Raw genomic sequence first — 15,715 nt, forward strand, 5'->3', positions numbered from 1 at the left:
TAGCCGGTGAATATATAATAGCTGATTCACACCCAAGGCGGTGGGTAGAGACCAGAGTTAATTAAGTTTACAGCGTATAAGCTAAGAGTTTTTGACAGTTATCAATATAACAAAACCAAAATATATAGGTACCTGGTAAGGAAGTTGACTTAGACGATTACTCTGCCTTATAAGTCTGTCTTCCTCACGAAGCCCAGCGATCCTCTTAGGATGCTGAAAGACTCCCAGGAGCTGAAGTATTAAGGGCTGCAACCCATACAACAGGACCTCATCAAACCCTTAATCTGGGCGCTCTCAAGAAATGACTTTGACCACCCGCCAAATCAATCAGGATGCGAAAGGCTTCTTAGCCTTCCGTACAACCCAAAAAAACAATATTAAAAACATTTCAAGAGACAGATTAAAAAGGATATTGGAATTAGGGTAATGTAGTGGTAGAACCCTCACCCACTACTGCACTCGCTGCAACGAATGGACCCAGTGTGTAGCAGTCCTCGTAAAGAGTCTGGACATCTTTTAAGTAAAATGACGCGAACACTGACTTGCTTCTCCAAAAAGTCGCGTCCATAATACTTTGCAGAGATTTATTTTGCTTGAAGGCCACGGAGGTTGCTATATCTCTAACTTCGTGCGTCTTAACCTTAAGCAAACATCGGTCTTTCTCATTCAAGTGAGAATGAGCTTCTCGTATTAAAAAAATCTGATAAAATATGACAAAGCATTCTTTGACATAGGCAATGAAGGTTTCTTAACTGAGCACCATAATGCCTCAGATTTACCTCGTAATGACTTAGTACGAGCTAAATCGAACTTAAGAGCTCTAACAGGACATAATACTCTTTCCAGTTCGTTGCCTACGATCTCTGATAAGCAAGGAATATCAAAAGATTTAGGCCAAGGACGAGAAGGCAGTTCATTTTTGGCCAGGAAACCAAGTTGAAGTGAACAAGTGGCTTTTTTCTGTAGAAAAGCCGATGTTCTTACTGAAGGCATGAAGTTCACTGACCCTTTTAGCCGAAGCCAAGCACACTAGGAAAAGTGTCTTGAGGGTGAGATCCTTCAGGGAGGCTGAATGTAATGGCTCAAACCTGTCTGACATGAGGAACCTTAGGACCACGTCTAAGTTCCATCCAGGAGTTGCCAAACGACGTTCCTTAGAGGTCTCGAAAGACTTAAGGAGATCTTGGAGATCTTTATTGTTGGAAAGATCTAAGCCTCTATGTCGAAAGACCGAAGCCAACATGCTCCTGTAGCCCTTAATCGTGGGAGCTGAAAGGGAGTGAACCTTTCTCAGATGAAAAAGAAAATCTGCGATTTGGGCTACAGAGGTACTGGACGAGGACACAGATGCTGACTTGCACCAGTCTCGAAAGACTTCCCACTTCGACTGGTATACTCTAATGGTAGAAGCTCTCCTAGCTCTTGCAATCGCACTGGCTGCCTCCTTCGAAAAGCCTCTAGCTCTTGAGAGTCTTTCGATAGTCTGAAGGAAGTCAGACGAAGAGCGGGGAGGCTTTGATGGACATTCTTTACGTGGGGCTGACGTAACAGATCTACCGTTAGAGGAAGACTTCTTGGAAAGTCTACCAGCCATTGAAGTACCTCGGTGCACCACTCTCTCGCGGGCCAGAGGGTAGTAACCAACGTCAACCTTGTCCCTTCGTGAGAGGCGAACTTCTGCAGTACCTTGTTGACTATCTTGAATGGTGGGAATGCATATAAGTCCAGAAAAGACCAATCCAGTAGAAACGCGTCTATGTAGATTGCTTCTGTATCTAGGACTGGAGAGCAATAGATTGGTAACCTTTTGGTCAACGAGGAGGCAAAGAGGTCTATGGTGGGTTGACCCCAAGTAGCCCAAAGACTCTTGCCCACGTCCTTGTGGAGGGTCCATTCCGTGGGTATCACCTGACCCCTCCGACTGAGACAGTCTGCCAAGACGTTCAAGTCCCCCTGGATGAATCTCGTCAACAGGGAGATGCCTCGAATTCTTGACCATAAGAGAAGGTCCCTTGCGATCTCGAGCAGCGTGAAGGAGTGTGTGCCTCCTTGCTTGGAGATGTACGCCAAAGTTGTGGTGTTGTCTGAGTTGACCTCTACCACTTAGTTTCGAAGAAGCTTTCTAATATCATCAAGGCCAAGTGGACTGCTAATAGCTCCTTGCCGTTGATGTGCATGCTCTTCTGACTTGAGGTCCACAGACCCGAGCATTCCCGACCGTCCAGGGTCGCACCCCAACCAAAATCCGACGCGTCTGAGGACAACACGTGGTTTGGGTTCTTGACTGCTAGGGATAGTCCCTCTCTCAGACTGATATTGCTGTCGCACCATTTCAGGCATGCCTTTACTGGTTCGGAGACTGGGAATGATACCGTCTCTAATGTCTTGTCCTAGTTCCAGTGAGAGGCTAGATGGAACCGGAGAGGCAGAAGGTGTAGTCTCCCTAGTGAGACAAACTGCTCCAGGGATGAGAGAGTCCCTACGAGACTGTTCCAACTCCTGACTGAATAAACGTTTCGTTTCAGCATTAGTTGGACTTCGAGCAGGGCTTGACTGCGAATCTCCATCCCCAAATATAGAATAATCTGGGATGGGATCAGTTGGGACTTTTAGGTTGACCAAAAGTCCCAAATCCCTTGCCAGACTCAACGTCCAATGTAGATCCTGCAGACAGCGAAGACTGGACGATGCTCTGAGAAGCCAGTCGTCCAAGTACAGGGAGGCTCGGATCCCCGATAGATGGAGGGATTTTGCCACATTCCTCATGAGCCTCGTAAACACGAGAGGCGCAGGACTGAGGCCAAAGCACAGGGCTCGAAACTGGTACCCCACATTCCTGTAAACAAACCTCAGAAACGGTTGGGAATCCGGGTGTATAGGAATGTGGAAGAATGCCTCCTGAAGGTCGAGAGAGACCATCCAGTCGCCTTCCATAAATGCTGTCAAGACAGCCTGGTAGACTTCATCGTGAAGTATGTCTTGACAATGAACACATTGAGCGCACTTGCCTCTTACGTACTCCTGCAGTGAACATGGCTGCCAAATCATTGGAGCCATCCCTGAGGGACTTGTTGCTGCAGAGAACGTGGCTGTCAAATCATTGGAGCCATCCCTGAAAGCCTTGTTTATGCATGACATAATTGTACAGCAAAACTTCAAAGGCTCGAAGATAGCTCTGAAGTCGACCTGTAAAGTCTTGGAGCGTCTCATGGCCAGGAGCCAGGGAGAGTCTATGAGGTTTGAGAAGTCTATCTGGGCAGAGGCAGGAACTCCCAAGCCGAGAACTTCTCTCGTGTCATATCAGACTCTCGCTCTATAAGCCAGCTTAAAAGAAGGGAAAGCAAAGGCTGTCTCCCCCAAACTCCTCCTGGTGATAAACCAGTCGCCTAGCAAACGTAAAGCTCTCTTAGAAGAGCGAGAGAGCACTAGCTTATAAAACAACGGCTTCGAAGTAGCTAGGCCTAGTGTAAGCTCTGACGTTTAGGCGAACGAGGAGCAGCAGTTACAAAAAGATCCGGACAAAGATCCTTAAAAATCAGCATGATTTATTTAAAGTCCATATAGGGCTAAGCAGCTTTAGGCTCCTCTCCGTCTGACAGAGTCCTCAAGGGAATATCAGTAGGAGGGGGAACAGCAACTTCCTCATCTGAAGGAACCTTGACCGACAATAGCCGAGTCTCAAGCAAGGGAGAGACCTACCGTGGTGGCAATGCTTTACAAGCAGAGTCCACACGCACTGGTGCATTAGTAGCGGACCAGGACGCAACGTCATGTAACTGCTTGACAGTCTGTGAACTGTCAACAACAACAGGTGCGTGAGGACGCACAGCGTCCACTCGAGACTGCTTTGACCGCCTAGACTGAGCAGTCAAAACAACTCTAGAATGCGGAGGTTGACGCTCAGCGTCAAAACAAGTCAACTCCGATTGTTGGCGAACGTCCTGAACGTCAACAGGAGCATCAGCAAGTGGCCTAATGTCCAAATGTGGCTGAAAATCCACACGAGACCGCATCGAGTGTGGTTCTAAACAACCTGAATGACGTGACTTGGCTACGCCAACGTCAACAGGACGCACAAAGGAACGTTAGGGTGGCTGAAGGCCAGGATCTCGATGAGATAAACGGCTAGGCTCAACGGACTTATCGGCAGAATAGTCTTCCATAAGGGAGGCAAGCTTATTCTGCATGTCTTGCCGTACAACCCATTTAGGATCAACGGGAATGGTTGCGGTAAGAGACGAGGGTAACGTCTGTGACTGCAAAACCTTGCCTACAAAAAGACTCGGAGTCTGTGTTACGCTTTTGTTTAGGCGGCGAGCAGTCTTCCGATGACTGCATAGGGTCAGAGCTGTCCTAATAGTTAAAACCAGGACGCTGGACCTGTCCTGAAAGGACTGACTTTCGCTTAAAGGGCCTCGAAACCTTGTTCCACGGTTTCTTATGCGAAAAGCCTTCGGATGACGAGGAGAAAATCGTCTCTCTCGCCTTATGGTAGGGGTGATCTTGGTAAGATACACCTGATACCATAGAGGGAACGTCTGTTCGCTGATCAAGGCCTCTCGAACCCATAAGTCGTACGACATTACTTCTCCCCTGGGCTTGGGAGCTTGCAAGAGGTCCCGGACTAGGCGAACGACAGGCACGAACAGACGAACCCTCGGTCGCAACACTGATAACACTTTGCGCAATATCACTTTATCACTACTATTTTCTGTTTTGCACTTATTTCACTGAAATCGAATTTTTTAACAATTCACATTAGGTATGAATAAAACTGATTTCTACCTGAAGCACGCAATTCTACCCTCATCAAAAGGTTGTAATTGCGAAATCAGTCGTATAATGTAAGCACATTAATACCAGCAAAAAACAGTAAACATATTTTAAGATAAAAAAAAAAAATCAGTGGCTGGGGAAGAGACTAAACACTAGTTCATTCAAAACTAAGTTTTCAATCTCTCACCGTACAGTGCCTTGGGACGAGAATAAAAACTAAAAACGTTTTATCCTTTCTCCCCGTACAGAGACTAGGGACGAGAGTAACTCGAGAACAACGTTACTCGCTTGGGATGAGATAAAGATCGGAACGTTCTCTCTCCTCTCTCTCTCTCCGTCTCTATCTCTCTCTCTCTCTTGATTTCGCACCGAAGAGAAGAGCCCACTTACCTTTCGTCAATAAACAGGTTATTTGACCAAAGGAAAAAACTGAAAGGTTTTTCAATTAAAAGTTCCTTTAAAATAGTCTTTAAAACATTTAAGCTTTGAAAGAAAAAAGAACAAAACGTCAGAATCGATTTACTCTTTCTGCAAAGTGAAACCGTGATACTCTCTCTCTCTATCGTAACGATAGAGCGCAAACTGCGTAGCATAAATAAACTAAACGTTAGTTCATCTTTGAAACAGTACGAAGAATATTCAAAGAAAAAAATTATCATAAAATATTTACTAAAAATATTTCATTTAATAAGTTTTAAATCATTAGCTCTGTAAAAGTTATTTACTTCGGTTTCCAAGTTAGGACCGCCTACTCTCAGGAAAGGTCGCATATAAACAAATCATTAAAATTTATTTTGATGTTTATTATAAATGGAAAGCTAATCGAAGAGGCCTAATAAAGGCGGTTGAGATATAAAATATATAGAGGAAAATCTATAATTAATTTAGAACGTGATAAGATAATTGCTAAAAGCCTAAAACACACTTCCGTCTAAGGGAAGGGTCGGCCATTTAAAAGTCAAAGAAAGTCCATACTCTCTCTCTTGTCATCAAAAATTAAATCTATCCAAAAACGAGTTCAAGATTTAAGATGAAGATAAAACACCTGCACTGCGAAGCTCAAACCAAAATGAAGTACTTCACCAAATATGTTGAGAAAAATTCCAGGTTCTACAGCGAGTATTGATACGTCTTGTCGTCAACGTCGACAGAGAAGAATTGAAGGGTTTGTTTACATGCAAGAGTGGTATCTGGCCGATAGTGGCGCTGGTGGGCACACCCGCAACCTTCATAGCGATCGCTCGCGAGTTTTTGAGTGTGTTTTCTGTCGAGCCGCAAAGTTGCAGCTATTATATATTCACCGGGTAAGTATATTTAAAAACAGAACATTCAATAGAGTTAATGCTAAAACTTTTCATTAAAAAATAAAGAATACTCTTTAGATCCTTTTGGTTTGCTCGTTACTAAGACGGCCCTGATGACAAGAACCATGTAAAATACCCAAGTTTAAGAAGCAACTGGGATAAAAAACTTGATATCTAAACCAATAAGACCTAATTAAAAATAATTTTGTCCGACCTCTTGTCTTCTTAACCCTTTCTATTTGCTCCTATCTCTCCACTTATGGGCTGCCTAGGGCAAGAGGAGCCCGTGGCTTGCACCTTCTGTGCAAGTCGTTCTAAAATGAACGAACGAGTGGGCGTAGCAAATCAAGATGAACAATCAACATTGCCATATCAGGAGTTTTTCATATTCTTTATCATGATTGGTTTTCCTTAAACACACCCACTTCAGTCACGCCATAAAAGCTTCTAGAGCAAGTTTTCTGGTGCAATCTGGACCCTGTGTTACGCCATAAGAGAAAAACCTGGCATGTGAAGCCAAGTGAAGTACGGTTCCAGAAAGGAAAGGATTACTTTAAAATTAGCCAATAAAATCTATTGTCACTGTACATTATATGCTCTCTTATTATTTCACTCAACATCAACATTTTCCCCCTCAGAAGCTGCAGTTATGGATATTGCAATAAAATCCCAACAGTTTAGGGAATAGTTACTCTTCCCTTCAACAAGAAAGTGAAAAGCAAATGTAACTTATAGCTGTTTCATGAGATTAAGCTTGATAAATAAATGTCTGTCACTATACTATATTTAATACAGAAATATGAATCTCCAATCCTACTTCTTCAATGCTCTGATCCAAGGTCCTAACCACAGGTCCTACCAATTCTCTACTTTTGTTGTAAAAAAAAAAGCTGATTTTATGCAGTCAAGGTTCAAGCTTTATGACTGAACATAGCAGCCTAAGTGACTCGTAGCACGTTACATATTAGAAGAGCAGTACCGTAAAATCAATGTTCTCACTGGCATTACAATGACTGCAGTATGCAGTTCAACAGCATATCGTCACCCTCATAAACTAACTGCCTAAGTCATTTTCTCAACTTGTTGGGAAATCAAAAATAAAAATTCTCATTTCCTAATTCTTTATATCATTGTATTGAGTTTCAATTCACAAATTCCAATTCACAAATTCTTCTGTTAAGAATTTGTGAATTGAAGCTCAAGACAATGATATAAAGAATTAGGAAATGAGTTTTTTTTTTATTTCCCAACAAATGGAGAAAATTACTTAGGCAGTTAGTTTATGAGGGTGACGATATTTACATTACAACCATGGTACAATTACTACTTCTCTACTACATTACAATAGTGGACCACTTACCTTTGTGGCTAAATAAACTGCCATTGGCATTACTGTCATTAGTCTGTCATCAAAAAGTATTCTTGAAATTCCATAAACAACAAGATAAATGCACATAAAGATCGCCATTTTTAAAATGTAGTACATCTCAAGAGCTAAGACAAGTCCCACAATGTAAAAGACAATAAAAGGCGTTCCAAACATCGTCCAATATCGTAGATTCTGCAAACAAAATAGAATGAAATGGTTATCAAACTTCCAACAGTGTACTTTTTATTCTTAAACACCAAAATTTAAATACTCGTAGGTATGAAACTTCACAATAACTTATAAGACTGTAAAGAGGGTACAATATTTCTACTTTTACCAGAAAATTGGGGTGCACCTTATGTGCCAAGAAATATATTAAGGGATTTTGACGAAGGAAAAATCTATTTCTGGGGAGAGACCTGTGACGCCCAGTGAAAAGGGTCCTTCTTTACACTTTTCTAATATAAATCTTCCAAATATACTAGAGAAAGATAAAAGCATGGAATGCAGAGGTTACTACCCTCGCGCGATCACCTTGTGGGTGTCGTGTATACAACAAGGGCGTGTGAAAACCACTATTCACAGGCTGTCTTCCATTTAGATAATCCCTTCATCAAAGGGGAGGGCCGTGACAGGCCCTAGAGAATACAGTTGGACTTAGTGATCCGCACACTTAGAGCTACATAAATTACTGTAAGATGAAACATACTGACCTTATCATTGGAAATACGATAACATATATTTCTTGCTGACTTCTGCATTTCTTGTAATTTATCTAAAACTTTTTTATCCAGCCACTGAGTTTTTCTTTTCATTATCAGACTGTAGGCTGATTCTCCCTGTAAAGAGAAAAACAGTTGTGTCCAAAATTATTAGTAACAGTACAGGTAAGCATACTGCAGTAGTTAGAAAACATACTAAACATAGAAAACTGTCTTTAATCTACATGAAACCTCTGCTCCTTTAGTAAATTATTCTTAAAGCAATCAGAAGTTTATCCCCAAACCTAAATACATTTAAAATCTTATGAATGCATTGTAAGAGCTAATAAAGGTATGTAGCATTATTTGCAATAGCTAATAAAGCTAGCATTATTTGCAATAGCCAATAAAGCTAGCATTATTTGCAATAGCCAATAAAGCTAGCATTATTTGCAATAGCCAATAAAGCTAGCATTATTTGCAATAGCCAATAAAGCTAGCATTATTTGCAATAGCCAATAAAGCTAGCATTATTTGCAATAGCCAATAAAGCTAGCATTATTTGCAATAGCCAATAAAGCTAGCATTATTTGCAATAGCCAATAAAGCTAGCATTATTTACATGCTGAGCACTGACTAGCAACATTTTAACATCAAATAATAATCTTTTATGTTAAAATAGGAAATTACTTTGCTATACTGTTTTCTACTTGACTTCCCATCTAGACTAGGCTTTCATCTAAGCCTTTTTCCCTTCCTACTGGTCTTCACCCTGCAATTCCATTGTCTACTAAAAGCTTTTTCTGACTAACTGCTCCTTACTCCTCCTCAATAGCTTAACATCAGTAGCAAGGCTTAACATAGAAGAGGTCATATATGAAGAGCTAGACATGGTGGGAATTTAAGAAAGCTAACTGGAGTGAAATGAATTCATTTTACATCTAATCCTGCAATGGAAAACTCTGAAATAAAACATGATAGTGGGGTCTTTATAAAGAGCAGGACAAAGGCCTTCCAATGCGACAGGTTTAATAACTAGCTAGCAATTTGACAAAGGTAGTTTAAAGTCTACTATTATTATAATTTATTCTTGCTATTATTATTATTACTAGCCAAGCTACAACCCTAGTTGGAAAAGCAAGATGCTATAAGCCCAAGGGCTCCAACAGGGAAAAATAGCTCAGTGAGTTAAGAAAATAAGGAAATAAATAAATGATGAAAATAAATTAATATTGTATATCATTCTAAAAACAGTAACAGCGTCAAAACAGATATGTTCTATATAAACTATTAACAATGTCAAAAACAGATATGTCATATATAAACTATAAAAAGACTCATGTCCGCCTGGTCAACATAAAAACATTTGCTCCAACTTTGAACTTTTGGAGTTCTACTGATTCAACTACCCGATTAGGAAGATCATTCCACAACTTGGTAACAGCTGGAATAAAACAATGGAATGGCCTAAATAAGAATACATGTTTTTTAATTAGTTGATGAATGATGGATCTTACCTGAGCATTAGCTATATCTGCATTAGCTCCATGGTTAACTAACACACTAACAGCCATATGATTTTTTGCTATAACTGCCCAATGTAAAGCAGTATTGCCATGTAGTCGATCGGCCATGGAAGTGCTGGCCCCAAACGTTAGTAGTAGTCTGGTAGGATCAAGGCTGCAATAAATAACAAAATAATCTCAGTTCAAGGTTAAATGAGTTAAAAGAAACACAAATGTACACCAATTAGTTGCTTTTTACTGTCAAAATATTTTTGATTCACAACAATCCCATTTAATAATAATTTGCCCATTCAAGCAGGAAAAAATCATTCAATCTGCATTCGTAAATAATTGCTGAGCACATGAGACTCTTTAACGACCTTCCACTCGATGTCAAGAATAGCAATAATGTGGCAGCTTTCAAGAAAAACCTGAAGACTTATCTTTTTAGAAAGTGTTATAATAGTGACCTGAAAACTATTAAGCCTGAATACAAATGCTAGCGAAATAACTGATAATGATACAGAGCAAAATATTAACTGGAAAGAAATTATTTTTCACACACCAAGGCCCGCCTGAACAGACCTTTAGTGTCTGATGGAGGGCGAGAAATAAACCCGTAAAAGTAAGTATAAGACTGGATCCCCAGATCTCTGGTATTTAAATGCCACTGTCGTACAGAGCCTGTTAATACGATCATCTGTTGGGAAGACCCTCGCTGCTACCTTATCTATCAACATCCCCAGGTACTGTACTCAACCTTCTCTTGGCTTAAAACAGACTTCTACCAATTGACCAAGATCCCCAGATCATGGAAAAAGCCTAAGAGTCTGTCTCGATCCTGGAGCAACCGTCTTCTTGAAGATGATAGGATCAGCCAATTGTCGAGATATCGCCCAGATTGTTACATCAACATCTTGTTGCCGGAACATAGATGCTGCATCTAGCACTAACGAGTTCTTAAACACCAGGGTAGTATTTCCATCTCACACAGTTGGATAAGCAACCTGCCACGGCATCTCTTAGTTAGAGAATTCAATTCGCCCATTGGCTTGCCAAACAGGTGACCACCTTAGCTCCGGAGTGGATGAGAGCCATGAACTTCTTCCTTAAATAGTCTGAAGATAGGTGGGATATAGCAAAGTAGGATACCGCCCCTGAAAAATGGTCTATCCATGACGTAGCCTGGAGGCTTACCACTGATGCAAACTCCATCGCTGTGGATTCGGAGACTGAAAAGGAGGTTCCCTCGAATTTCAGCCTCCACTAAGGACTTTTGTCAGCTCCTCTACTGCATCATCAACTGGAAAAGAGTTGGGTAAAACATCTTCTAGGACATAAAATCTTTGCTGCCTAGACAGGGCTGTGGGAGAACCTTGCTAGACTGCAAAGAATTCCTTGGTACCACAATCTGGAGATATACCATGTGTTAGGGCTACCCTTGCTAACCTAGACCAAGGTTCGGCCGGGAACCCTGCTGAGCACCATAGCGCAGGTTTACAAACATCAGACCTCATTCTATGGGCTCAGATGACTCACCACCGAGCTCTCAAATCCTTAAGAAAGGGACTCCATTTTAGGATTGTCCATCTCAGCAGGCAGAGGGCCTTGATTCAACGTGGAAGTGGAAGGAATCTCTACTGGTTTCGCGTAAGAACGACCCGGAAGGAGAGTTACTCTGCAGACAATGACGATCGAGCTCCTCCTTGGCTAACATTATCTCCGATGTAGATTAACATTACCCAGATATAGAATAACATTACCATATCAATCTATTGTTGAAGAGCATACAATATTAGGTATCAGAAATTAAAAATGGCAATGATGATTGTCACATTTCCCCAGTACAAAGTGAACTGTATGTATGAAATAGCCTGAGAGGAGACAAATTCACATGAGACTGTATACAGAAGTCACCAGAAATACTACTGTACTTACCAACAGTTTAGGATATGTTTTCTTTCTGGATTTTGAGAGAGACCTTCCAAAAAACATGCACATTTTCTTTCCATTTAATAATTGGATTTATCACTATATTTCACACAAATTTAATATTTCTTTCATCATTATTATATGTATTTTGTATCAAAAATAGAAATTTGAGGTTTGGATAACAAAATAATATATAGAAAATAAAAAATCTGCTTACAATACAGTAGTACGACCGGGGGGAATTAACCGATGAACGATTAATGTCCACATGATGAGAGAACTAAACGGCAAAGGGAACTATGACACATCACTAGATAGTTGCCATTGACTGCCAGATGACTCGATGCTTGCCAGAAGAGAGGGAGGCATTTTTCAAAGAAGAAAATGGCAAATCTTTATTGTGGGGTATGCATCAACATTTAAACAGCTTCGAGAGTGAAGCAATATGAACATCAGAGGAGTTCTATAAAAATAATGAGGACCTAACAATGTAGAAAAAAAAATACAGTACGGTATTTGTAAAATAGAGAGGAGAGGTCCCCTTTTTTTTTTTTTTTCATTTGTTGATGTCGGCTACCCCCCAAAATTGGGGCAAGTGACTTGGTATACGTATGTATGTATTTGTAAAATGAACAAAAATTACTACAAGTTCAAAATACAATCTTAACTCTCTCCAAACTACATATAAAATAACAAACTTAAAACCAACACCATAATAATCGGAAATAAATACTGTTCTAATAATAAATAAAAAATGCATGATAATAATCCATTTCCGAATTAAAGTCAAATTAAATAAACTTTTAGAGCTATCACATAAAATAAATCAAAATTGAACCTGGCAAAATATTTACAAGTTTCAACAACTTTTTAATCTGTTGTTCCAATATTACTGATGCCTTAATTTAACCTACATAGCATAACTCATATGGCTTGGTATCCTTTTAAAAATATCTTTTAACTAGAGGGGGACTCAGTAGAGTGCAGACCTCCGCCACGGTCGCGTATTTGTCAACCTTGACCATTGACCTTAACATGTAATAATTTGTTTAGATTTTCATACACTCAAATATGAACCAAGTTTGAAGTCTCTATGCCAACTATGTCAAAACTCAGGGCTGTTTACGTAAATTGGACATTTTGCTTGACCGTGACCTTGACCTTCCAAAATTTAATCATTTCCAGCTTTATACATAACAATTAATCCCTGCAAATCTCATTACTCTACGATTGAAATTGGGGTCAGGAAGTTGTTCACAAACAAACACACATGAATTACAAACAAAAACAGGGGCAAAAACATAACCTTCTTCCAACTTCGTTGGTGAAGGTAATAACAAACTAACCTGGTAACTCTGTAAGCACTCCACATGAGTGGAGTCATGCCATTCTTATCCATTAGATTAACATTCGCCCCTCTAGCAACCAGGTAAGCAACAATAGCTGTGTGACCAAACTGAGCAGCTAGGTGTATACACGAGCATCCTTCACCATCGCGCAAAGAGGGATCTGCGCCATACTTCATTAATAATACTACCATTCCTAGGTGACCTTGTCTGTGGATTTGGGGTATTAAGGTAAGAAATTGGAATAAAGAAACATAACACGCAATGCGGCATGCATAAAATATGACATTCATGAATCATATATATTTCTAACAAATTCCTAAACACATTTTAACTCAAATCTTAAGTATACATACCTTGTTGCCCAGTGCATTGGGGTAGACATGAGCTCACCGCCGACTGCATCAACAACTGCTCCTTTACTGACATAATACCTGTAAGGTAGAAAGAAAATTATAACTCAATATAGAGCATCTTTAATTTTGATCATTCTTTCGAATAATTAAAACCTTCATAATTATAAAGCAAGTTGTATCTATGGTGTTGTACTGGATCTTCTTCTAGCTGGTGATTCAATGTTAATTGCAACCACTGTCTGTACGTCAAATTTGAGATGGTGACCATCTTACAACTAAGAGCAGTCTTTCATTTAACCTTTTACCCCCAGGCTATTTGGAAATTTCCAACCCTTAACCCCCAGGGGGTTATTTTTTTGCCAGCACATTTTGCAGTATGTTTTTTTTTTTTTTAAATTGCTCTAACAGCCTTAATTTTTGTCATAGAGAGGTCAGATTGGTCTCATTCTCTTGGAAAATGCCTGAATTTTCTAAAAAAAAATTATCAAAAATATGAAAAAAAAATTTTTATAGCATTTTTTTGTAAGGACGTACCGGTACGTCCATGGGGGTAAAGGGATGAGTTTTGTGAAACGTACCAGTACGTCCTTTGGGGGTAAAAGGGATAACATGACTTCCAGGTTTTAGAAAATACGACTCATGTAAGAACTATCAAAGAACGTATCATTAAGGTTGTAATTTTTACAAAAAAAGAAAAGAAAGTTTTAAAAACTGTAAATTCATTCTTAAGAATTACACCCACTCCTTACTTTATGGCTGCATAGTGTTACAGACCACCCTAATGAGAGTCTGATGTCTTCACTCAGTGGTCTGGTTACACTATATTATAATAAAAGGGAGGTTACAAAAACCAGGTCACTGTGTGGCAGTTGTTTTTATGCAGAATTTAGGGTCACCAAAACCCACCAAGAGTTTGAGAATTGACTTTAACCCTTTTACCCCCAGGGTATTTGGAAATTTCCAACCTTTAACCCCCAGGGGTTATTTTTTTCCCAGCACATTTTGCAGTATATCTTTTTTAAAATTGCTCTAACAGGCTTAATTTTTGTCATAGAGAGGTCAGGTTGGTCTCGTTCTCTTGGAAAATGCCTGAAGTTTCTCAAAAAATTATCAAAAATATGCAAAAAAAAATTTTAAATTGCAGTTTTTTGCAAGGACGTACCGGTACGTCCATGGGGGTAAAGGGATGAGTTTTGTGAAACGTACCAGTACGTCCTTCGGGGGTAAAAGGGTTAACCTACAATGCTGAATTCCTTACATCCTTTGTGAAGTATACAAAATAGTGCAGGAAAGGGAAATCAAAGATTTAAATTACAAAATCCATATGAATATGACAAGAGTGAAGCAGTTAGCTAACTTTACTTAAATGAGAACAGTGTTATGAAGAGATTACAAATACTATACTTCTCTGTGTGATTAGTGAAAAAAAAAGAAGAAATAAAATAGATTAATATAATAAAAAAATAAACTCATGAAACTGATACACAACTGCAAATGAAAAATCCTAAATCCTAGATATTATCCTACCAGACATTGGTTATAAATGCACAAAACATTTATTCTGTAGAATTTTCATTAAATTATTACAGTGAAATGTCATTAAAAGAGATATTCACAAGTGAGGAGTGGTGTAAGTATTGTATTTTATATGTAAAATGCTGTGAAATTTACTCATTAACTTCTTTCCTAATAAAAGTTTTTCTTATCAACAGGAGGTGGCGCATACATTGGAGAATATCTAGCTTCTAATGAATCCAAGCTAAATGGAAAGCCCAAACGATCTCCAAGAAGTGAGCACACTTCATTAGGAGCACTTGTGCTAACAGGTAAGACCTCAAAATCCGATGGATGAGTGGTAACTGAAAAGTATGACCTTCCGCAAGCAAATGAGAGCTCAAAGTCTGACAAACGCATGCTAAGAACAGAACGAGTGGATGTGATAAGGTGAGTGCTTATAAACATGAACACATGCGTGGTGTCTCTCATAAGTTTCCTCTCATCCTCTACAATGAGAAGATTTGGCAGATTCAACTTCTAAAAACGTTAGGGTACGTATCAGAGCAGCTGGAGAGGGAGGATCTCTAAGCAAGTTAACAACATCCTTGTCATGCTTCTTTACATTGAAGGGGATATCCTTGTCCTCTTATGAAGAAGAGCAGAAAGAGGCATATGCATGCTAACCATGCATATGAAGAGAAAAAGGGGCAAAATAACTCTCTTCCACATTGTATTGAAGACTGCCAAGGATGGCACCACAGAAGAGTTAGCCTTCCTTTTCCACCTCAAAGCAAAGGCCTGCCACTGAACAGGAGATCACAATCTGCCCTCGGCACATGGGGATCATTGCAAACAATCTTGCATCTTACTAGAAGCAGAGAGAAAGTGTGAATCTACCAGTTCTGACCATGAATTGGTTGCAGCGTCGA

General features: G+C 39.7%; 1 protein-coding gene across 1 annotated transcript in view; it reads right to left on the reverse strand.

The window, feature by feature from the left end:
- The window catches only part of Hip14 (palmitoyltransferase Hip14), a 55,413-nt gene that overhangs the window by 13,107 nt on the left and 26,591 nt on the right, over positions 1-15,715 (reverse strand). Inside the window, exons 4-8 of the mRNA XM_068367522.1 lie at positions 13,290-13,367; positions 12,934-13,143; positions 9,668-9,830; positions 8,163-8,288; positions 7,441-7,641 (exon numbers count right to left, since the gene is read on the reverse strand). Of these exons, the coding sequence (XP_068223623.1) occupies positions 7,441-7,641; positions 8,163-8,288; positions 9,668-9,830; positions 12,934-13,143; positions 13,290-13,367 (778 nt within the window). The remainder of the gene's footprint in view (positions 1-7,440; positions 7,642-8,162; positions 8,289-9,667; positions 9,831-12,933; positions 13,144-13,289; positions 13,368-15,715) is intronic.

The sequence above is a fragment of the Palaemon carinicauda genome, chromosome 45 (genome assembly GCF_036898095.1).
Source record: "Palaemon carinicauda isolate YSFRI2023 chromosome 45, ASM3689809v2, whole genome shotgun sequence".
NCBI classification, from domain to species: domain Eukaryota; kingdom Metazoa; phylum Arthropoda; class Malacostraca; order Decapoda; family Palaemonidae; genus Palaemon; species Palaemon carinicauda.